The 25,392-nt window shown below is 39.8% G+C and overlaps 1 protein-coding gene and 1 long non-coding RNA gene across 11 annotated transcripts in view; one reads left to right on the forward strand and one right to left on the reverse strand.

Moving 5' to 3' along the window:
• Nucleotides 1-25,392, reverse strand: part of AFF1 (AF4/FMR2 family member 1) — a 211,735-nt gene that overhangs the window by 48,214 nt on the left and 138,129 nt on the right. For 9 of the 10 annotated variants that reach the window (XR_003910455.1, XR_003910450.1, XR_003910457.1 and 6 more), the window contains 6 exons: nucleotides 23,682-23,726; nucleotides 18,548-18,634; nucleotides 17,559-17,595; nucleotides 14,124-14,175; nucleotides 1,881-1,935; nucleotides 1,725-1,762 (listed from right to left, as the gene is read on the reverse strand). Coding sequence is in view for 7 of the 10 variants with exons in the window: in XM_029943456.1 (XP_029799316.1) it covers nucleotides 1,725-1,762; nucleotides 1,881-1,935; nucleotides 14,124-14,175; nucleotides 17,559-17,595; nucleotides 18,548-18,634; nucleotides 23,682-23,726 (314 nt within the window). In the remaining 3 variants the exon portion in view is untranslated. The remainder of the gene's footprint in view (nucleotides 1-1,724; nucleotides 1,763-1,880; nucleotides 1,936-14,123; nucleotides 14,176-17,558; nucleotides 17,596-18,547; nucleotides 18,635-23,681; nucleotides 23,727-25,392) is intronic. The other variant, XM_029943432.1, reaches the window with a different exon arrangement.
• On the forward strand, nucleotides 1,071-19,969 carry LOC115295554. Its single transcript, XR_003910467.1, has 6 exons — nucleotides 1,071-1,125; nucleotides 4,175-4,252; nucleotides 8,801-8,997; nucleotides 10,650-10,711; nucleotides 19,614-19,737; nucleotides 19,858-19,969. It is a non-coding gene; the product is annotated as an uncharacterized LOC115295554 (long non-coding RNA).

Genomic DNA, 25,392 nt, shown 5'->3' on the forward strand with positions numbered 1-25,392 from the left:
TACAAAATTCAAGTTAGATGCAGTGCTTTACATCTCCACAATGTGAACTGGCTGTCTATTCTTCTAAATAAAGTTTTATTAGGACATATCCACTCTCATTATTTATGTATTGTCTAGATCTGCTTTTATACTATAAAAGCAGAGCTGAATAGTTTCAAGACAGGCTATATGGCCTAAAATATTTACTTTCTGACCCTTTATGCTTACTTTAAATAGGTAAAAATTAACCCATTAGTTTATGAAGTTTACAAAAGAATAGCTAATAGATTAAAATTTCCCTCTGTTCTCTATATGAAAACTAACTGAATGGTAGCCACAGCCTATTGAACATAAATGGCGTTTCTCTGGAAAGTGGTCTCAAAAGTAATCCAGTCACACCCTTGGTCTGAGTTATAGAAGAGGCCATTCTTTATGAGTGGCTTAGGATCACCCCCAAAGACCAGCTGAAGTAGAGATTAAATACCACAAGCTTTAAGAATAAGGCAAGAATTCTAGTCAGTGAGAAAATATATACTGATCACACTGCTGGACCCATACAGAATTTCATAGCCTATTTTAAAAACTTGTCCCAGATGAGATCAGCCAGAGCAGTAAATCAATAACCATAATCTTGAAAGCCTCCACAACCCTCTAAAATACTAAATAAATATAACTTTATCAAAGAAATAAAATTCCCCCCAAAATAGTAAAGTCACTAGTTGAGGTAATTTTAAAACACACATGCTATACTATGATGTAACTGCCTCAAATAAAATGCTGCATCAAATTTGCGATCAGTTCTCACTGGTAGCTGACAAGCTTAAGCCAGTGAGGATTCAAATGAGATGCTCCTTCAGTGTTATTCCTACTTCTAATTTATCCTCATCCCTCTTTTTTTCTCTTCCTCTACTTTAAAGTTAAGCTATTTTGTCATTATTTTATGCCACCAGAAATGACTGACCAGAATAGAAAATAAATAAATGAGGAGAACTTTTGAAGCTATACAACCTCACATAATGACATGATAATACCATAATTCCATGATAATTACATGACCTGCCTCCACAGTAACTGTGACATCACCTGTGTGGCAGGAGGGTTTTTATTGCTGAGCATGTCTCAGAATGGAGGACCACATCTCAAGAGGTAAAACAGCTACAACATCAATTTCAGTACCAGGGGAAAATATATTATAAAGATAGTTCAGATAATTACCATTTCCAAAAATTAAAGCATCTTATTTTCTGAAATATGGCTGCTATTTATAAAGTGAAAACAGTGCCAGTTTTCATCACACTGATGTGATGTACTCTCGAGGTCAACTTTTTAAAGCAGCTCAAACAGCTAGAAAACTCACATGACTGAGGAAACAGGCACTATGAAAAACAATTTCTAGAAATGATTCAGCTTTATAATTTTTGAAAACAGCAAATAAAAGCATTACGCTCCTCAGCATAACTTTTTACACACTGGTTATATAATACTGATGAAAGTGATGTAAGCTTTTTTTTTTTTTAACTCTCAAAAACTTTAAACACCCAACCTAGGTAGATACAGGGACTTTCTCTTTTATAGAGCTAACAACCTCTCTAGGCTGATTTAAGCTTCTAAAAAATTAAATAGGTACTTTCTTCTATCTGTGATCCTTCATGTCCTTCCCCATGAAGAAGCTATAAAAGCATTAAACAAGGCTGTATTCTTCCCATTTGGTGGGGAAATGCAAACACTTTGTCCACGCACAATACCTGGGCGGTGCAGAGGCAGAAGGAGGCTTCTCTGGGCTCTAGGTATTCACAACAAGGGGAAGAAGGACCAGGAAAAGAACAAAACAACAGGTTAGGATAAGCAGCTCAGAAATGTTACATTTTCAGGGGTTCCTGGTAGGGGTGTACAAAACTTACTTGTTCGTTGTCACTGTCCTCACTGTCACTGAGCTGAAGGTCATCTTCGAGCATACTGGAATGGGCAGGGACACAGACATTATAGGATTTAAAATATTTTCTAGTAGCTTCTTTTATTATATAAATAAAAAATACACTTAATGATTAAAAAAAGAGACAGATGGGATAGGTATATTTTTTATTTATTCATCAAATGCTTATTTTCCTGGAAATGTTAAGTTTCATTATAACCCAGAAACAAGTTTAGTCCAAGCTCCATACTATCTAAAGACTGAATCTTTCACATATTCTGAGCATTAAAAGCAGAACTACAAGACAGGGATTTGCAGCCTGCCCTGAGACTAAAGTTCCCAGGTCTACACAAACAAAACAAACAATAACAACAACTACTACTATGAGAAGTATACACACCCATTCTGTTTTCTTTGATAGTCCCTAACTAGAATAAGTGATTAGCCAATAAATAAGTTAATACTGGATGAGTCAGTGTTTGTAAAGTGTTTAGAAGAGTACCAAGCCACTTAAAAAGTGTTCTATGTGAATTCAATACATTGTGAGATACACGAAGCTATCAAGGCCACGGCCACCAATACTGCAGGTATCTCACATTTTTGTTATTAACATTAAACTTTTTTCACTTCACCCACAAATTCTCTTTTGTCTGCTTAAACACTCATTAGTTGAAAGAGTAGTAGTATCAATAATACCGCTGTCTAGAAAATATGTTTAACCGGGGCGCCTGGGTGGCTCCGTCGGTTGAGCGTCTGACTTGAGCTCAGATTGGGATCTCAGTTCATGGGTCCGAGCCCCACATCAGGCTCTGAGCTGTCAGCACAGCCTGTCTTCTGATTCGGAGTCTCCTTCTCTCTCTGACCCTCCTCTGCTCACATTGTCTGTCTGTCTGTCTGTCTGTCTGTCTGTCTCTCTCTCTCTCTCTCTCTCTCTGTCTCTCAAACATAAACAAAACAGTAATATATATATATATATATATTTAGAAAATATGTTTAACCTTACCACTATCATTCTGGTGAAAATAAAATCTCAGTTCACTTCCTCAAAGTTATGGTTAATACTTCAGTACTAAAAGCAAACATTACGGGTGTCTGGGTGGCTCCATCAGTTAAGCCTCCAACTTCAGCTCAGGTCATGATCTCACAGTTCATGAGTTCAAGTCCCACATTGAGCTCCGTTAGCACAGAGACTGCTTCATATCCTCTGCCTCCCTCTCTCTGCTTCTCCACTACTCATACTCTCTCTCCCTCTCTCTCAAAAATAAAAAACATTTAAAAGGAAAACAAAAAAGCCAATGTTAGGTTTCAATTATTTAAAAAAAGACATTTTTCCAGTCTGTACATATTTACTCAACTTTTCCCTCCCCTATCTTCTCCCTTTTACCATCTTCTAAGGATAAAACTACAATCAAAAGAATGCATCAGTAACTAATTGCTTGCTCCCACGTCCCCCCAAATTTATAAGCATGATTATTTGAGGAAATGTTAATAGTGAAAGTGAAAAAAATCTGCTTAAGTATATTAGTAATGCTCCAAGAAGCAAAATTATATTAGTTACATTCCCTTAGTAATTTTAAAAATACCGCTCCAATAATCTGACCAACAATTTTTACTACAAACCCACTAGCTGCCACCAAGGAAAAAGCAGGCATGATTATTTTGGGATTACTTGGTAAAATCATTCTATTTTCTAATGAAAATAAATTATAAAATGTGGCTCTTTTGTAAACGACCTTCTCCATGCAATGTTCTATTTGTGCCCAGAACTATTTTCACCAACAAATGTACAAAAACTATCCTGTGATGAGTTTCTTAAAAATACGAAAACTGTTAGGTACTTGTAAATGGATATGCTGCTCGATATTTAACTAACAACAGCTAACTTCTTATTTTAGCAAGGCTACAAAACACAGACTTCAGACGCAGGACTTGGCAGCAGCTATCATAATGGTGTGTAAGAAAAAAGTCACTGAACAGTGTTAGTGCTGAACAGTGGTCTGGCTGGGAGATACACACAAAAAAGATCAGATATATACATATGTATCTCGCTGCCACTACCAAAACCACAGTAAACAATCTTCTTTGTTTCTGAGTCACTGGGTTTTGTATAAAACGAATTTGCCTTAACTTCCCGGAACATCAATGACCATGTGATCCAATCACCTTCCTGTTGTCAGTAGAGGGTTAGATACTGTTAAGTTGTCTGCCTGGCTCCCATGAATATATTCTCCTAAAGTAAATCAGAAAACAAATGTTCTGACCTTTAGCTCTACTTTCTCTTAGGGAATGAAAGGGACTGTGAAAGTGCTGTCGCAGATTCCGAGAATCTCCCCTTCAGAACACTAGGCAAACAATAACAAGGTAGGTCCACAGGTGTGAGACCTAAGAGATGCATGACCTCTGAAGGCAGACTGCTCCAGATAGCTCTAAAGAAACATTCATTCAAAAAGCAATGGTAAACCAATAAACAAACAAAACCTATTACACAGGATATACTGGTTATTTACACATGGTATTCCACTGAATCAAAATTCAAGGTACAATTTGATGCAAAAATCAGATTTTTTTAAAGTAAGCTCTATGCCCAATGTGGAGCTTGAGTTCATGACCCCAAGGCCAAGAATCCTGTGCTCTACCACCTGAGCCAGCCAGGCACCCTGATGCAAAAATCAACATAGTATATTGTTAGTGTCTGCCAAAAGTAACCATGGAATCTTCCAGAAACTACAGTTTACTATCATCACCAGATGGGTAGCTCAACAAAAACCAGCATGCTAATGTGGGGGAGGGGGAAATACTTCTAAAGTTTTTTCTATAACAAGCATGTATTACATCTGTATTAAGAAAAAAATTAATTTAAAAACCATAACTAAATTTTGCCAATATAGAAAATTAATCATGAATGCCACTGTGACTTTACCAAAAAAGAAAGAAAGAAAAAAAAGAATCTATATAGCTAGGAGAAAATATAAGCTGATGACCTGATGACAGGTAAAGGTCTTATTGTTAAAGAATAAAATGTAAAGGAATCAGCTGCTAAACCCCCTGCTTGTCCCACAAAGCATAACTGAGGCCAAGTACATTATTATACTGCGCTTCACAAACCATATGTAGAAGAACTGGTGCATAATGGGAAAAATGGCAACACTAATTACAGCACATCTGGGTGATCACCTTTGCAACCCTAGAAGGGAATCAAATCTCTTAGACTCAGTCTAACTCAGACCAGTAAGATCCAGGTCAAAAGAGCATAAGGCCCAAGGGACATACTCAACTGTAAGCTTTTCTGGGGCAGGATCAAGTCATTTTCACCTACCCACCTTCTATATCCAGAACTCGGCAGATACCCTAAAAAGGCTGCCTGAATGAATAGCACCCCTTTTGCTGAATAAGTAACAGTACCACACAGCTGTGCCCACTGTGTGATCAGAACTCTACAGTCACTGCCTTTGCTCACAATCCCACAGGCTGCTTCTCACCATCCTGTCATATCCCGAGGGTCAGCCAATAGGCTCAGCATGGCTGCCCGGCTTGCTAGCCTAAGACAGTGAGGCTAGTACATGCTGGATCCAGAGTGCAAAAGCCACTCCATCTTGTATGATCCCCTTGCTCTGGCCAATAAAGTACACAAGGCTGGAAAACCTACCTGATGGCATGGAATCTAAGCTGCAGGATTCCCTGACTTGGATTTAAAAGAAAATAAAGATTATCCTGTTGGAATAAAATGAATCCACTATTTTTCCCTTGTGGAAATAAATAAACTAGAAACCTTATATACTTTTGAAATGGGTGAAATAACTAATTTCAGTTCCAAACGCCTAGACAAAGCAGTGATTTCAAAGCATAGGACACCATATGGTCTCCTGGGGCACTGTTCAAAAGAAGCCAAATACTCAGGTACAGCAACTCTCTGAACTAGCATGGAGGTTTAACCACATTTTACATTACTAGTAAGGGAGAGTTTTCACTTGAAGGTTACAAACAACCCTCAAACCCTTTGTACAAATGCATTCTTCAGGCAGCAGCTCTGCAGAGCCGACAGAGCCACATGCAGGTTCCGGCAGGCGCACGTCAGTGACTCAAGGCCTGGTTGCTACTGTGCAAAGACACACAAGACAGGCCTTTATTCCTTTCCCGCTCCTCAGTGCTGGGCTTGCCAAAGACTGCACTGCCAATATTCCATAACATCTCAATTCAAACCCCAAAAACTACTTAAATAAATGGATTTTTTTGGCTCAACATTTCCCATGATCAGGCCATACATTTTATTTGGGAAAGAGCAAGTGAAGGCAAGCTCACAGTAATTAATAAGTCACAACCCTGGTATTAGGTGTGCTTAAAATGGCAAGTAATACTTTTCAGAAACCGCTAATGAACACGTGAGAATGTGTAAACTTGAACAATCTCACAAACTTAAAACTGACTTGGGAATAGGACAAGCGATGGAGTGCATGGAAAGAGAAAGAGGTTGGGCTCCAAAGCAGACATACATAATTCCTCAAATCTAAAATTCAATAAGGCTTTGATTCTTTTTCTGGTAAAGGGCAGCAATAAAGACTGCAAAATGCTTTGCAGATGATGGAAAACTCAAATTATGAAGAAGGTTCCACATACAATAAATGAGAAATTGAAAACACAAATCTCAAGCAGCTATGACAGGACATATATGGGGAACTCTCCATACACGGTGACAGTGGTTGGCATTACTCAAATTCATGAACAGACTATGGGAGGTTATGGACAAGCAGGACAGAGGGGAAAGTGACTCAGTCTATGATATACTATAGTAACCGAGGTTATGATTGATAAGGTAAAAATTGTCAGAGGTGCAAAAGATTATTTAAAATCCATGGATGAAGTAAAAATTATCTGAGGTCACAGAAGGATGTGAGAAAAATTACAAGAGTACAAACGAAGGGAAATCGGAAGTAAATAATAAGATTAAATCACTAAGTGTAACATGGGTGCCTGGCTGGTTCAGTCAGTACATCATGCAACTCTTGAGCTCAAGGTTGTGTGTTCATGCCCCAAGTTGGGCAGAGAGATTACTTTAAAAAAAAAAAAAAAGATATGACCTATAAGATACTAGGGCAAGAATGACCTCCTGGACAACCAGGAAGAACCTGGAAAAATTATTGCCGAAAAACCTGTCTATTAAATATTGCTCATAGGAGCACCTAGGTGTATCAGTTGGTTAAGCGTCTGATTCTTGATTTCTGCTCAGGTTATGATCTCATGGTTCCTGAGTTTGAGCTCTGCATTGGGGTCTGCGCTGGCAGTGTGAAGCCTGCTTGGGATTCTGTCTCACTCTCTCTCTCTGCCCCTTCCCCACTCATGCACTCTCTCTCTCTCTCAAAATAAACAAACATTAAAAATTAATAAATATTGTTCAGACATATGTTTAATCAAATTTATGTGTAATATTTTTTCCTACCACGTTTACTCTTCGTACCTACTATATGCCAGACCCTGCTCTAGACTCAAGGGATACAACTCTAAGCAGAGAAATTCCCTGTTTTGTGGCACTTACAGTCTAGGAGAAGGAGATGAACAACTAAAATAAATACTTTTCCCTTATGAAAAGGGAAATAAACAATTAAAATATATACTTTTTCAATGGGTAAAAAGCCTATGAAGGGAAATAAAAGAGTAAAAATGGGTGCGGGCTCCTTTTCTACATGGGGGTAGTTCCGGAAGTCTACACTGATAAGCAGATGGTGTCCATTCCACAAGTAGGGGGTAGAGTGATCAGGGCACAGAAAACAGCAAGGAGGCCGTGGAGGCTTAAGTGGCCACAGTGCAAAGTATACCAGAGTATGCAGGAAGGGGGTCGTAAGGAGTGTAGAGAGGTAAGTTATCAGAGGTCTTTGAAGGCCCATGCTGGGGGAGACAGAATGTACATTCTTATGGAAATAGACCACATCTTGTTCATTTAACAGCCCACCCTCCCACAGCGGGTGAAATGTACTAACTGCCCTTAGGGCTAACAGATTCTTAGCAAATTAAAACATTTTATTCAGTCTTTCGATTCATGTTTAAATTAGCCTATGGTCACTTACTGCAGTAAATCAGCACTTATGATCAAAAGTGAGACTCTTCAACCTTCATGGGCTCCCTTAAAACCATGTTTTTCCATATGCAAAGGAACTACTTCAAAGCTGTCGCCCCCAGGAAGAATTACTCACTGATGTTTTCAAATGGCTTCAGAGCCTGCTGCAAAATCTATCAGACCCCTTCAGACGTGGCAGGAGTTCTCTGCCTCCCTCTCCCATCATTCAGGATCTAGATCAAATGTCACCTCCTCGGACAGACCTTTCCTGACCTCCCTCCCGAACATCTCACCACCACCCCAAAGAACCCTTCCTGAGCCTGTCACTATCACATCACCTAGTTTGTATTACATGCCATCTGCATGAAGTTACAAGATGTGGAAGCCAAGAATTCTGTCTCCTTGGCCACTGTTTCCAAGTCCCTAACGCAACATCAGGCACACAGCATGTGCTCACTAGGCACTGAATGGATGAATGGAAGCAATTTTTAGAAATATCTCCAAAGTCACCTGGAGGCAAGCCCAGAGAATAAGATTTATATAATTGGGGCCCAAAGCCATGTTAAATAAGGAGAATCATTTTTCTTTTGTAGAACAGAGACAGACTCATTTTTCTAACACTTACCTATTATACAATAGACAAGTGATATATTTATTCTTCTGGTCCATTTTATTTGATCTTTGGTCTAAGACCAAGTAGAGTAGTATAATTTATCCTAAAAAGGCACTCCCAAAGTAGTTTAAGCCACGGCTGCATCATTTGGGAAAGTTCAGCTCCAAGGTGAAAACTTTGAAGACGACAACTCTCTAGTACCTTAGCAGTATTTCTGTCAGTATTTAAAGTATGCTTCATTTCACAGCCTCATCAGAATATCCCTTCAATATTATGCAAGTCTCCAGCATGAGCTTGTACAGAATGTTAAGTCAAATATTACCTTCCAAGAGATTCAAGAATATCATCTACTAAAGCTAGAAGTTCAAGAATCAAAATGATTATTCCAAGGGACCATAATTCTACCAGATGCTGGTCACAGCACAGTACAAATGAGGAAAAGAGGTGATAATACATATGGGAGTTTCACTATTTTCTAAGTATTGGTTTAATGTGCCTGGGTGACTAGAATTCTGAACTAGGCAGTGTAAAACACTGCACAGATTCTTTTTGTTTGCTTTCACTTAAGAGTAGAAATTCTTGAGGGGCAGGGTGCTTGGGAGGCTCAGTCAGTTGAGCGTCCGACTCTTGGTTTCAGCTCAGGTTATGATCCATGGTCGCAGGATGGAGTCCTGTGATGAGCTCATGCACTGAGTGTGGAGCCTGCTTAAGATTCTCTCTCTCTCTCTCTCTCTCTCTCTCTCTCTCTCTCTCTCTCCCTCCCTCCCTCCCTCTCCATCTCTCTCTCTCTCTCTCTCTCTCCCTCTCTCTCCTCTCTCTCCCTCTCTACCTACCTCTATCTACCTGCCTCCCACCACCTCTCTCCCTGACTTATCCTCTAAAATAAACTTAAAAAGTTTTTTAAGAAGCTCTTCAAAACGCAATCTCACAGGGGCGCCTGGGTGGCTCAGTCGGTTGGGCCTCCGGCTTTGGCTCAGGTCAGATCTCACGTTTGTGGGTTCGGGCCCCGCATCAGGCTCTGTGCTGACAGCTAGCTCAGAGCCTGGAGCCTGCTTCCGGTTCTGTGTTTCCTTCTCTCTCTCTGCCCCTCCCCCTCTCATGCTCTGTCTCTCTTTGTATCAAAATAAAAAAAACATTTAAAAAAAAAAGTTTAAAAAAAACGCAATCTCACAAATCCTCATTTCTCTATAGCATGGCTAACATTAACTCCTTTTTTAAAAACAGCTATATTCCATGGGGCACCTGGGTGGCTTGCGCTTCCTCCTCTTGATTTCAGCTCAGGTCATGATCTCACAGTTGGGGAGTTTGAGTCGAGCCCTGTGCTTGCTCTCTGTTCCTTCCCTGCTCATGCTCTCTCTCTCAAAAATAGACAGTAAAAAATTAAATTAATTAGAATAAATAAATTTAAAAAGCCATATTCGTTATTTGTTTTCATTTTACAATTCTACCTCCTCTCCTGAAAACTAACACTTCCTAACATACCTAGGTAACTAAAATTATGAACACCAAAATCCTTGAATTCTTGATCATATTGGGAATGAATATGAAGTATATTTTTTCCAGTAACACCTGGTACTGAGTACTGAGAATTAACATAAAAATGGCCTCTCCATTTACATTCTGTGATGCTCAACTTCAGTGTAGTCCTACCAACATGTAAGTGACCAGCACACGTTTGTTCTTTGTTTTCAGGAGAGCTGAAGAACTGTGAATAAGGCATAAGGGTATGATCTCAGTGCATATAAGCTATGCACATTAGGGTGATTTCTACTATTATTTCTGAAATATGTATCAGCAAATAGTAAAAAAAAATGATAATAATAATTTCTATATGCTAAATATGATTAAACGAACTGATACAGATAACTCACTTCTCTAGACTTCATTCTGGGACATTTCAACTGTCAAACGTCCTGATGTGAGGATTTTATATTATAGTAAACTGACAGAATGGGTTTTCCCTAGTTCTTTACCAACATGTTTAAAAACCAATAATGTTTTGAGCAAGAGAGGTCAACTCAGACTCATTTAAAAAGGTATCAGACTCTTCCCGGCTTTTATTAACTTTGCACCATTTCTTTTTGTCAAACTTCTAGGATCATCCCAATCCCAGCCTTCACATCCATATATTTTCCTCATGTCAGAAGAAACTTCCCATGTGAGTAGCAAAAAAAATCAAATTGCTAAAGTGGTTAATTTCTGCCTCTTAGTCCCAATAAATACTGGTGATTTTGGAAGTGGAGCCAATAAAAATAAAGGAGGGAACTTTCTAGTAAAAACTTGGAATTTGAAAGGAGGGGTAGGAAGAGAGAAATTATTAGCAGAATACTATCTACCCGAGTGCTTTCTAGTTTCTAGGATATTAACACATGATCTCTTTTGAGAGGCTGACAAAAACAGAAAAACAAGGACACTGGTAAACTATCTGGTTGCCCAGCAAAGGAACTGCCCACAATTATAAAAGGACATACGTGTACAGAAGAAGGAAATACAGTAAAACCTTGAAACAGAAACAGGCTTGTAATCTGAAGCACACATATGTTAAAGCGAATTTCAAGAACCATCGGCTCAGTTGTGATCATGTCACATTCGGCATCATGTACTACTCGTACTGCAAGACGTCGCTTGTTTATCAAGTTAAAACTTATGAGAAATGCTTGCTCATGTTGCAGAACATCACGGACCAAGTTACTCACAACCCAAGGTTTATGCTATACCTTATACTATTTAGCCTTGAGAACTCAACAGAGCTAAGTCTGAGAAAAGGATTCCAAAGTCAGGAGGCCTGAAATCAATATCATTTCCCCTAAATTGAAGGGCAAATAGCACTAACATCACAGCTATTACTCCCCAGCATAAGGAAGTCATCATGTGAGAGCTTCAACTTCAGAGATTACAAAGTAAGGGAGTCAGCACTTACATCCTTCCACTGCCTAGCGAATGGCCCTCGCAGCCCTGCACTGCTCCCCGGCCAAGTCTGGACAGATGTTATGAGTTAATACAGACTCTCCGCAAACTTATTCTCCACTACCGGGTCACTGTTTTCCTTTTATACGCATTACTCCACTTTTCTAAGGATTCCAAAATATTAGCAAGTGAAAGAAAAAGCATTAAGAACTGGATTGATTTTTTTTAAACCAAAGCACAAATGACCCCAAAATTAACATTTTTTCCCCTGACATCCAAAGTGCATTAGGCCATTCCTCTAGTACTCTGTGCCACTCAAATCGTTAAATTACATGTCAAAGAACCTTAATGCCGACTCTAGATCAAATTAACCCATGAGCACTAACAGATGTGACATAATCTGAAACAATGCACTTTACAAATTAATTGGGACACTGAAGTGATTCCTTTCCCCCCAGAGGTACATTTGGCGCTTATCAATACCACTAGCGCCACCTCCAGTCAACCAGAGCCATACCACCCGCATTATTCTATGGAGCCGGGGACAACTTTCTCTCCTACTTCATGCTTCTTTTCCTCTTCACCTTTCACAAGGCCCTGCTCTCCTCCCCCTCCTCCAATCTATCAGGATCCTAGTAAATATTCTTTTCTATATGTGATTTTCTTTTTTTTTTTTATTTTTTAATGTTTTATTTATTTTTGATACAGAGAGAGAGCATGAGAGGGGGAGGGTCAGAGAGAGAAGGAGACACAGAACTGGAAGCAGGCTCCAGGCTCTGAGCTAGCTGTCAGCACAGAGCCCGACGCGGGGCTCGAACCCACAAACATGAGATATGACCTGAGCCAAAGTTGGAGGCTTACCGACTGAGCCACCCAGGTGCCCTATGTGATTTTATATCTGGCAAATTAATAGTTTTTGAAGAAAGTACTACGTGTGTCACAAGATAGAAGTTTACCTACCATACACTTTCAGGCACCTCTGAGTTCAGTAGTTTAACTCAGCAGAAGAACTGCCCAAATCTCTGAGGAGCAAAACCGTCAGAGAAAATGGCCTACCCAACTACCCAAGCCTGAAAACTGAAGGAAACTCATGTGGGAAGGTGTAACTTCGGCCTACTCAAAGTTGCTGCAGTTTGCTCAAAGTTTGGCTGCCCCTCAGGCCTAGCTCAGACCGAGTGTCCTTTTTCCTCTATCCCCAGGTCCAGGGACACAGCCACTTCCTTCTCTTGGTGCTGTTGCCTCCAACCACTGCCCCACGGGGAACTCCTCCCTGCTATTCTCACTGCCAACGGGGATTCAGGCTCTTCAATTCCACCTTCCACACTGTCCCCAAAGACACAGACAAAGGCCTTTTATGGTATAAAGAGCTTTACTACCATTACAAAGAGTACAAGGTGTAAAGTCTTGGGGAAGTTAGAGCTTCCACAGAATTACTGATTGTGGTCCCTGGATCTATACTTTTTGTTTTCTCTCTGCCATCAACTGGCTTAACAAACCTCCTCCTTCAAGGTAATCTAGGTCAGTGATTCCACACTTTCAGAATTCAGGGGCCAATAAAATTAAAAAAGGAGGAGAAGGAGGAAGAGCAGAAGATGCAGACGAAGCAGATGCAGAGCAGCAACAGCAGAGGGGGGGAAGGCACATAGGGGTAAAGATTTTTTTTTTCTGGTAAAAGGACAATAAAAACAATCAAATGCTCATGATCTGCCAGTACCACAAATCATTTTTATTACACACACAGAAAAGTCCACTCTTCAAACTAAGTTAATCTTTGAAAAAATGTTACATATATTTTCTTCTTCTTCTTCTCCTTTTGCTATGGAGAAATGAAAACAAATTCCAGCAAGGAGCTGGTGCTTAAGAACAGGGATTGAGTCCAGCCTCACATTCAGAGTCATGGTGAAAAGATAAAATAACCTCTTTGCCTCAACTACACAGTTTTTAATGAATACAATCCACAGCAATGCCTCCTTCTAAAATACATGGAACAGATACTGTGCCCAGAGCAAAGCTGGAGCTTGAACCCCAATCCTGGGAGACTGGCAGCTCCTGGTCAGAAACGATTTAGATCCTGAAGGAGTATCACCTACTTCCTAAAAGCCCTTTCCACTTGTATGAAAAGGAAGAAATAATACTTTAATACCATCAAGAAATGACAAATTAGGTCAAAATGCTGATTTAAAAATCTTATTATGTCCTTCAAATGTTCCCCAAACCCCAAATGTATCTGGACCTACTTGGCCTTAATAAGGAACAGCTGGGCTTCAGGACGTGCTTCTTCTTAGTAAAACTAGGCCCAAAAAGTGGCAAAAAATCTTAAATTGTACACATCCCTCCAAATTTGTTTCCTAAAGCTAAGCTATTTGAGACTGAATTTTACAAAGCTAAAACCTTCTATTTTCCACAGTTAATATGTAAATAATTGCTCAACTGCCTTTCTTCTGAGAAAATCCCTAGCCAATTCTGTTATGGTCCCTGAACTTTCAACAGGAGAACGTAATCCAAGCATAAATGTAGGGTATTACTTCCCTTTACAATACAGCAGTAGTTTATGGAAGTCTCTACTTGAAAGCAGTAGGGGAAAAAAAATCTAAGCAATAGATTTACATGGGAAATTACAATGTTATAATAAACTCTTAAAAAAACAAAAGCATTTTACTTACGATGTTCCCTGTTGAGAATTAGTGTGGTTTTTTGAAGATGTATCATATTGTTCTGTGGGGAAAGGAAAATGATCAGAGCAACACAGTGAGATATACTCATGAGTTAGTTACAAATCCCCTGCTTCTAGCTGTCGCTCCACCGTCCTCACCGTTTTCATCTAATCGCTCAGTAAGTATACTTAAACTGCATCAACCACAGTGCGTGCTATACGCACTGCACTTGGTACAATCTTACCATTACATAATAACGCGTACATTACCTCTAGAGAAGACGTGTTCAGAATCAAAAAAACACAGAAAAGCACTGCTTGCAGCACACCCCTGCCACATGGCTGATAACATGCCTGCGTGCTGGAGACCTGACTTCGCTTGTCGTCGGGTCATGGAGGGCGGCTCACGAGTTAGCACTGTGACAGAGCTGTGCTCACTCCCACACAGTCTGCCCTCACCTATCTTTCAGTGATTTGCTAGCATTGTCTTTGCTCGGCCTCTGTCTTCGGTCAAGTGTGCTCCCTCTCTCACCCCCATTATTCATGTATTCAACAGCTCTCTGCAGTGTGCCTCACAGATACAAGACATTCAAGGCACCTGACCCTGTCCTCAATGAGCTTACAATGGACTGAAGAATCGTGACAGGCATGCAAATATCTATGACCCCAGGTAGTAAGAGATGAGTACACAAATCAATCATATAAATGAACTGTGCCAGGAATCTAGCGAACGATCTCTCTGATGACTAAGACTAAGGAAGGCAAGTTAGAAAAGAAGCAAAATAAATTGTGTCACAAAGGATGGGTGAGATTTTGATAGAATGACTGCTCTGGACAGAGAGAGGAGGACGAGGAAGGCCTTTGGGCAGAAGAGACAGTGTGAGCGAAGGCACAGAAGAGAGAAGATTTAAGATGGCACAGATTTGGAAACTGTAAAGGCAGGATGCACAAGGTTTGGATACCACGGAAAGATGGGTAAAGGTCAGATTTTAGAGGGCACTGAATGCCACGACGGTAAGTTATAACATTGTTAAGCAACAAGACACCACCAAAGGTCTAAACAGGGCCAAGACCGATTCCTCAGAAAGATTACTCTCATGGCGTCACCTGGTAGAACTTAGAACGGAATGGGGAAATACTACATGCGGAGGCGGCAAACCAGCCGGGAGCCCGCTCTAGATGTGAGGTAAGAGAGAGCTGACGCAGAGCTTGAAGTGGAATGGAAATATGGGTGCGTTTTAAGACACAGTTGAAGGAGATTTCTCAAAAATGTCATGAGGAGACCCTGCAATTAATCACTCTGTCCTCATGGTGGCAGCAGTTCTTGTGTGATATTTTTAAACTGCTTCCCCCTGGGGCCAGAAAGCTGGAGGCAGGACTACAAATTGGAGGGGCTAAGGTCACTCTTGAACACGCTCAATGGGACTTTCACACGGCGGTCTTGATTGGGTCTTAAGCACCCGAGGCTTGGTTATCCTCAGGCAGCCATGTTTTTGCAAACCCCTTAAGTACTGGGGAATACAAGTAAAACCCTAGTACCTCATTCTCTACAGACTCTGAAACCTTAAGAGAACGTCTCAAGAAATCTGAATTCTCTTGCTGGTCATACTTTGAGAAATACACGTCAAACTCTACTTTTCTGGTCACTAGATCGGCATAATCCACTCCTTCTTCATCCAACACACAACTAACTAGACCTCTCTAGGGTCCAGCGAGGGCTCGCAAAGGCCACAATCCCACAAAACTAAACAAGGTTCCCTGGAACACCAACAGAGTGGCAGCAGCAGGAAAAACCCCAGGGTAAGCATCTAGTGAGCCAAGAGCTACTGGAGTCCTGCCTGGGTCTGAAAACGTATCAGAACAAGGAGGAATCAGCCATACTATTCCACTGGCCAAGAGGGCCACCCATCCGCAGCCAAGAAACCTCTTACCAGCTCATCTTCAACTATTTTTTTGCTACAAGGGGGAAATCAAACAATTTAAAGAATTAAAGGGTCTTTCTAAATTGAGAGTAAGCAATCATCAAAGCTGTGAGTAATCCGGTGGAAGGCAGATGATCTGCCTGACTGGCAGCCCTAGCCAAGAGTGCACAGAGAGAGCAAGAGGTAAAGGGGGCACACACTACTCCTGGCCACAGCTGAGCTGGCAACGCTGAGACTTGGGCCACTTCCACTGCTTATCTGTCTCTGACAGGCAGCCAGGACGTTGAGAAAAAAAAGATTTCCCAATCTCCCCAAGAAACCATCAAACAGATTTCCCCATCTCCCCCAACAAGCCACCCGTTTCTGTTAATTTTCCCTTGCTATTTATACAATACTGTGTCAAGTTCATTTCTCTGCATGTAGGGGAAATTCAGTTATGAATTCATTGAGGATCTTATTTGATATCTAGAGCAGAGATGGCAAACTTTTTCTATAAAGGTTAAACAGTAAATACTGTGGGCTTGGCATGCTGTATCTTGCAGCATAATAATAAATGAATGGGCATGGCTGTGTCCTAATACCACTTTTAAAAAATACAGTTGCAGAACAGATGGGACTCTCAGGCTATGGTGGGTCCACCCCCATTGTAGAAGATCTGCTTCTTGCTTTCCTCACCTTTTCTACTCTCCTCACATCCTTGTAACTTAAACAATCATAAAGGGGAAAATATACATGAAGGAAAAGGAGGAGGTGGAGAGATTTGAGGAAGAGTCACCTCCATGGAATATCTATGAACAATCTTCTCCTGACATACATGTCCTATGTTGGTAGTCCTATTTTTGAAGATTAGCACTTCATAACTTGGATGTTCACCCTAATTACTAAACTAAATGACTGCAAATACCTGAGTCATTTTTAGAAGGTTTGAAATGCCTTTTATGTAGTTGGGACCCAAAAAATTTATTGAATCAAGGGGTTACTGATGAAGAGAAAGGCTAGATCCAGTTAGCTTACTTCTGCTTCCCCCTAAATTCTCAAACTATATATAATCCATAAAGAGGGACAAACAAGAATTACAGAGCAAATACCTATAGGAAAAACTAAGGCAGCTGTGTGCTCTATTCCTGATACAAATTTCTTACTTTTATTAGAAAAGAACACAAGAACCACACAAAATAACCCAATCTATTCCTCTACATAATTCCTGCATTATAATGCATTGAGAGACCCATTCAAAATGTGTACCGTACATCGGATAATTATATTTATTATAATTATAACATACTATATTTGTTATAACACATATTTGTTAAGTATTTTACTACAACTTCTTCACTAACTCTTTGCAACAATCTGAAATCCCATCTAAAGAACAGTTTTATGTTTGCCATCTACCTTATTCTTCCAACAGAGGAAGCCCTCATCTGTGCTAGGGCATTTTTCATTAATTTTTTAAATATTAAAACAGTAAAAACTATGCTTTGTTCTTCAATGCAATAATCAGTTCCACACAATTTACTTACTTTGGTTTTGGGGTGCAGAACTGATGTGCTGAGAATCCTAGAAGGAAAAACAAAAATCTCTAGTTCTTAAAACATTAACGTTTAAAAATCTTAGGTTGCATCACTGCTAAGTCTGATGAACACTGATAAATCTAATTTTTACATGAAATAGGTTTTATTTCTTCTGTTGTTTCCTGGGGTTTATTTTTCCTTACAGCAAAGATTTTTTTTACCTTTTTTTTTTTTTTAACAAAGTATAAGGTTTTACATTAAAACCAGTAAAATTAACATTTTTAAAAAACTATCATGAGAAAATATGTCAAGTATCTAACATGACAAATTCTGGCTTGGGCAGATATAATCTCTTTTGAAAACAATACCATGGAAAGGAATAGCTATAATATATTAACAATGTGCATGCATACCAACCTGGACCAAGCACAGATCTGAAGGTGCTATTCTTACTCTCTGAAGGTGATCCAAAAGTACAAATAAGCAAAGGAAAATGGCAGTGTTCAAAATACGTTACTCACAAATGCTTCAATGAAACATGCAAGTCAGCAACTGACTCAGTTGTTATTAAAACCAACACTAATGTAGATGATCACATCAACTTTAAGAAAATTAGTACATATGAGAAGTGGAAGATCTATGTGTTTTATACATGGATCTAAAGTCGGAGCTAGGAATCAAACAGCCACCTCACTTACTTTCCCTGTACTTCTGTTTTCCCATCTCTGAGAGTCTCAAATGAGAGAACTTCCTGGAAAGTCCTAAATGCTTTCATAAGCTATAAAACCAGGTACAAATATAAGATGTTCTTAATGACATGATTTGGAGAGTGAAGTGTTTGAAAACATTATGAACCACTTTAGAAGCTAAATTAACTGCAATTTTAACCTTATCTGCAAAGATTTCAACAGCTAAGGCTAGATTAATCTGGTTCACAGCGATACTTCAGACTTTTCACTGGTGTGGATACAGTGCCTGCTGTACTTGTAAGGAATTACCTTTGTCGGAAAAGGAAATTTGGAGGGCTCAGCTGTACTGGGCGTATGTATTGCTGTCAAAGGAGGCGGCCATGAATGGGTCATTTCCTGGAAAGAGATTTGGAAAGGGAGGAAAAAGTAAATTATAAATAGAACATTTATCACTACGTAAGTTAACTTTATTTAAAAAAAATTTTTTAGCATTGATTGATTTTTGAGAGAGAGAACGAGCGAGCAAGGGAGGGGCAGATAGAGAGGGAGACACAGGCTCCTAGCTGTCAGCAGCACAGAGCCCGACCTGGGGCTCAAACTCACAAACCATGAGATCATGACCTGAGCCCAAGTCTGATGCTTAACTGACTAGTCACCCAGGCGCCCCAGCTTTTTAAAGTGAATTGATGGTAAATAAAAAGTTATTTTACTTTTAAAAAACCCTACTTAATGGGCTATATTCAAATGCCGAAGATCTCCAACTCACAAAACAGTAATCAGTTCAAAGAAGAAAAACAAGAAAACAAAACATGAATGGTCTGATACTGAATATTATAAAGCATATAAACAGTAATAGGTATTACAGAGCTTATGTAACTGTGAACACAAAGTCTCTACTCAATGCTTTCTTTCTCCCTCAACTTCTTTATTGCATTTCCTGGAATTATTTAAGTTCAAAGGAAGAAGAACTTTCCTGTTTGACTTAAGCAAACAAGTAATTCAGGTCACTGGTTCCACTTGGGAGAGTTTTAATGGATTTGACCCTTCCCTGATACACACTATTAAATGCACACATGAACTTTTTTGGAGGTAAGGGCCTTAAAAAATTACGTTCCCTTTCCAGTCACAGAAGTTTCACTTCTATTCACTGTTTTCAAGGAGGCAAGATTTTTAGATCTTCCAAATTAACAGATATATCTTGACATGAATTCTTTTTCTGAGCACATTCATGACTTATATTCTGCTTTGCTAAAAAACTAGCAGAAAACAGAATGTCAGAGTAAATGTGTCCAATCACAAATACATGCAAGTGCACATGCACATAATTTCTTAGAATGGCACTGGAGATCATTAATATCACCGCTTCATTTTACAGATGAGAAAACTGAAGTCCAAAATGACAGGATCAGGTGCTCCAGGAGGATGACGACTGAGAGCACAGGGCGTGGGCCCCTTTGTTTATCCAGTTAAGAGAAAAGAAGTCCATTCAGGCTTGCCAGGTAAAATGGCTTAAAGATGGAGAGGCGACTCCCTATGAGCAAGATGGTGACCCCAGATTTACTACTGAATTACTTGACCTGTATAACACATCGTGTATTATAGCATTTCTTTCTCTCCAGAGTGTGGACCAACCTCTCCATTACCAAAGAAATGCCATCTGATCCTTGAACAACCAGAGACGGAGCTCTGGCAAGTATTTCCATGCCCAGCCTCTGCATTTTCCCCCTTGCCTTTCCTCACAGGCACTCTCTTGGCTGCTATCACCCCAGGAAAGACATAAATAACCTGGCACAGTGACAAGAAAAGTAACTGATGCTGGCTTTCTTGAGTAATTTTTGTTAAAGGTGAAGACATGCCCTTGCCTACCAACAATTTGCTTTGTTCAGCACAAAGGAAGAATTCTGCCCTAGAACAGAATGGAAAGAGTAACCACTCTGGAGCCAGAGTCCCAGGCTGGCACCCTAACTGATCCTCGCCAGCCCTGGCAGCCTAAGGTCCCCCAAGCTCTCTGCACCTCTGTTCTCAGTGAGGGGCAAACAAGACCACTTATTTTTCTGAGCAGAATGAGGATAATTTATGTAAAGTGCTTGGATACATGGTCATAAAAAGTACTTAATAAATTAAAAGCATCACAACTTTTAATTAAGTCTAGTTTTTAAAGAATTTCAATACTGCACCAAAGAGAGTTCCCTGTGGTTTCATTTATTTGACTGTCCTTTAAGGAATGGGATCATTATAATGCTATGATGTAAAAACATAATTAATTGAAGTGTTTGAAAGTATCCCCCCCTTCTGTTTTCCAAGAATTTCTTTAGAATCCCAATGGTATCTATGACTTTTAGTTACCAATTATTGCCAGAAAATGTCCATTGTACTCACAACGCCTAGGGCTGCCCCAGCTATTAAATTAGGCAGTTGGAAAGTGCATAAACTCTTTCAGGACCTAAGTTGTTTGCCAACAGTCTGAAAGAATTTATATACTTCCCTAAATGCCTGGCTTAGTACAGGGAGTTGGGGCTTAGAGGAGAATTGGGGCCATAAGGCAAGGAGGCTGCCCAGAATTGCATGCAAGGCCACGAATTCAGTCCCTACCTTAACAATGACTTACCACATGAATGGGGGTAAACCATGAGGCACCTGCCAGGGTCTTAGCTTCTAGGTGCCACGGCTGCTGTTGCTCCTGGCTCTCCACCGTTGCTCGCTCTGCTCTAGGCACACTGTCTAGTTCTTGGTGCTCCTCCAATACACCAACCTGTTCCCACCTCAAGGGTTTTCCTCTGTCTAGTCCTCTTTATTTGCCTGCTGTGGGAGTCATCTTACTTAGCAATATCTGACATTTTTATTATATAATTATCTTCCTCCTATAGTTCCATTAGAGTGAGAACTTGGTCTTATTCACACGGAATCCCCAGTGCCTAGAGAAGTACTTGAGGCTTAGTGGCTATTTGTTGCAGAAATGAGTGAACAAGTAACAGTGCTACCTACCACTCACTGTACCAGAATCACCAGATATTGCACTGAGGTAACGTCCACAAGTACTGCGCTGACTTCCCCGGGAGGCCGTCCAGGCCATGCCCCTGTAAGTGGCACGAACTGCTGCCAGATGCCCACTGAGGACAGGAAGGCACAGCCCGCTGTCTGGAACTCATGCGGAACCAATTCCTAGTCTCTGGTACTATCTGCTATCTTTTTACCCCATCAGCCTGCAGGAATTACAAGCCTTCATTAAAACACTTCCACTCTTCACAGTTCCACCAGAAAACCAAGAAATATCTTCTGTGATTGTTTTTTCTGTGAGGAACCTATTTACTGCTTCTAACACCCATCAGAAAGATTTGTGTTAGGATTCCTGGCAATCTTCATAAATTGCTGGTAAAAGAGATGAACACGAACCACGAGGCAGAGGAAAGTACCTGGATCGGCACTAGAGAGTGAGAGCTAGATCGAACCCTAGGGATCATCTGTTGGTCCTGCGACTTCATTTTACCATGAGGAAACTGAGGCCCAGTGGGGGAGAGTAGGGAGACCGACTCCGAGTCACTATGCAAATGCCTGTGCCCCTCCTCAGTCCAGGCCATCCTTCTATTTGCTCTCCCTGTGATTTCCAAGTAAAAATACTCACCTGATAGCCTGCATTAACCGTTCACTTTCATGCCTTTCCAGGTAAGCAAGAACCCGTGAAAATGATACTGGTGGAGAGGGGAGCGATGGTGAATAGGTTTGTCAATTAAAACTGCTTGTCTGATACTCTAACATCATCATCCTAAATAAGGGATTCCACAAGTAGTATATTGATGCACATCAAAATCTAAGAGTAACATTGGACATATACAGAAGACAACTAATCTATATTGTTGCATTTATTTTTGAAACAACTATAAAAAAAATCACACACACTTTCAGAGAAAATGCTAAGGGCATATTTTATAACTAAGTCATGTGTTGTTGTATTACTCATCACACCGAAGGACTTCAGAAATACCAGAAGATGATGATGAAACAAAAACTTAATCAACATAACCGGCTTATTAATCTTACTTGCTTGTTCATAAAAACTGTTCAATTTTAGCAGTACAAAGTGTGTTTCCTTAGAAATGTTTCTTTCTTAGAAGATCCCAACCAGAAAACTAGGGGACAAAAATTATAAAACAAAAGTGATGGAACTGCTTTCCAAACATCTGAACCTCTGGTTAGACACTACCTTTGTCAAAAATTTTGCAAGTGAGGGGCTCCTTGAGTGGCTCAGTCGGTTAAGTGCCTGACTGGGCTCAGGTCATCATCTCATGGTTCCTAGGTTCAAGCCCCATGTACGGCTCTGTGCTGAGCTCAGAGCCTGGAACTTGCTTCAGACTCTGTGTCTCCCTCTCTCTCTGCCCCTCCCCCATTCACAAGTTGTTTCTGTCCCCCTCAAAAATAAACATTAAAAAATTTTTTTGCAAGTGAGAATTACTGGTTTCAATGCCACCTCACTTAACACTTTACAACGGAAAATATTTTTAAAGATTGGGTAGGCATATATTTTGAGGAAAAGTGAGCAGTGAAGATACAAATGAATAGGTACATGTATCCTACAGAGATCTACTTCCCAAAAAAAAAAAAAAAAAAAAAATCAGAAAACTCATAGTAGAAGATAAAGCAAGGGTAGCACTAAAACTGACATGGAAGAAAGTTAAAAGCCAAAGAAGAGCAATGAGAAACAAACAAAACCCTCAGTTATTACAATTATAGTAGGTGAGCATTCAATTTACCTCCAGATTTCCTGGAAAATAAAGCCAAAATAAGAGACTAAAGAGTTTCTGTAATTCTTCTCTGATAAAATGAAAGCATGCTTGTTCATGAGGAGAATTTATTTATTTTTTCCTGGAACCGATTTCTAGGAAGAATTTGTTGTCCTTGTGCAAAAAAGAACAAAACAACCTTGAACTAACAGATAATGGGTTCAATGATGTATCTGTAGAAACAGCACAAGTGTTCACGGCACCATCTCAAGAAAAAAGAGTGAAAAATAACTTCAAGGTAAGTTTATAGATATCCATTTACTTTCTACTGTTTTTCTTCATTCTTTTAAAAACTCATGGTCTCACTGAAGACGAGGCCATATGTAGCAGGAGTCCACTACAAAACATCCAGAGGTATAAATCAAGCACCAGTTAACCCCTCAATACAGAGGGCTTTCCTTTCTGAGAAGTGAGCAACCCTCGCAGGTCTTTATGAGCAACCAGAAAATCCGGAGACAAGGTTTTAAAACTCTGATCCAAATGCCTTGCAGCTTGCAGATTTCATTTTAATTAATAGAATCTGCCAGAGAGCTCAGTAATGCTCTAAGAGTCACTCTGTTACTATTCTGGTTCATTTTGCATTTGAAGGTATGAGGAGGGGAACTGTTTAAAGGGGTCTGCCTCCTTAAACATTTCTTCAAATGAGAAACGGTAAACAAACTCACCTTTAGAATCTCTTCAACACAATGAACTTCATTGGAGTAGGTCTGCTGAAAGTGAAAACCAAGAAGGAAAAGATTAGCACAGAAACAAAAAGAACTCGAGTGATGGTATTAGATGCAGGTAGATACAACAACACTCTCTCAGTGCAATCATCCCAGGGCACCCTTTTACTAGCTAAGTATTAGGAACTTCACATTCTGGATCCAATAAGACCACAGACTAACCTGACTTAATGGGTAGAGAGGGGGGGTTGCTGGAGACAATGGTAAACTAATTCTGACCCTCAGGTCAAAGTTTCCAAAGGAAAATGTGTACATTAAAGAAAATTATTAGCAAATTAGTAAATCTATTGGAGAAAAAGATATAAACAAAAGTAGAGGCAGAAAGAGATAAAACTGGGGTCACTGTTTGCTGCTTCACAGCAACATGTGTCCAATGAGCCAAGTAAAATGAACACAAAGACAGAAATCATCTGAACACCTACCTCATAGTTGAAAAGGCTAACATCGAGTCAAGGATAGGTTTTTTTTCTTTTTGGTTAATATTCCAACTGGCCAAAGATTCACTTTAAAGTAAAGACATTCACTTTAATGTCTCTAACCCTACTTCCAGTCACCATTTTCACTTTATATATGCACACACACTAAATATTTTCTCAGAGAAAGACCCTAGGAGAGAAGAGATTTCCTAGTGTCTTGGATGAAAGATCTACTACTTACACTTCTCTTCTTTATCTCCAGCTAAACACATGAGGGCTGCTACCACTAATATCACCACCACAGACATTGTCTAGGCAATGTCTGTTTGCAGTCTTTATGTTTTTAAGTGCAAAGAAAATGGAAAAGTTTAAAAAAAAATAGTTAAGTCATTTCTCCTTAACTAGAGACATGAAACAAATTCCACGACCTCATGATTTTCCCTGGAAAAGCAACTTTTTGCTCTGTGTCAATTCATAGCCAAGTGCCCTGGGGAAGTTCTATAGAACACACACTCCTCCCGTTACTGGTCTTCCCAGTCTGTCTGGTCCAATACTTGCCTCACAGCTGGAGAGTAGATGAAAGGGTTCTTTTCCTGGCTCTCATTCCTGTGATCTTAGTGTAATTTAATACACCTCCGGTTGCCAATTCCTGATCTAGGATTCATTAACCCACCATTCCAGTTTAAGGACGAAGGAAAAGGAAAGAAAAGAGCATACAACATTCACACTGCCATGGAATCAAATCCAATGGATTGGTCAACGTTCAAATGTAATTTAACCTGTCGGGGTCAGGTTTTAAAACATGTAAATTTCATGGAAACACAGTTTTGTTGAAATGTATGCAGTTTGATATTTTTGAGGCTAGGTCTGGAAGTCAGAAGGTATAACTAAAGAATCAAGGGTATCCTTTCACTCCACATGTTCTATCAGATTTGCAAACTTTAGGTATTATGCACGTCAAACATGACTTGCTTACCTGCTTTTTGTTTTTCAGAACCATTAAGAGATGCCTAAAAACTGGACCAAACACTAATAACCAAACATTCCAGGAGAAATATCAGAAACAGAAATGAATGCTGCTTTGACCTGATGATAAAATGTAAGAATATTCTACGGCTTCAATTTTTCACAGGCGTAATTAGGACAAATAAGAATTATAAGCTGAAGGGGAATCAATACAATCAAAATACAGCATATTACTGCTGACTTTGGTCAAGTAGTCCCCAAATCCCATC

The sequence above is a fragment of the Suricata suricatta genome, chromosome 1 (assembly GCF_006229205.1).
Source record: "Suricata suricatta isolate VVHF042 chromosome 1, meerkat_22Aug2017_6uvM2_HiC, whole genome shotgun sequence".
Lineage (NCBI taxonomy): Eukaryota > Metazoa > Chordata > Mammalia > Carnivora > Herpestidae > Suricata > Suricata suricatta.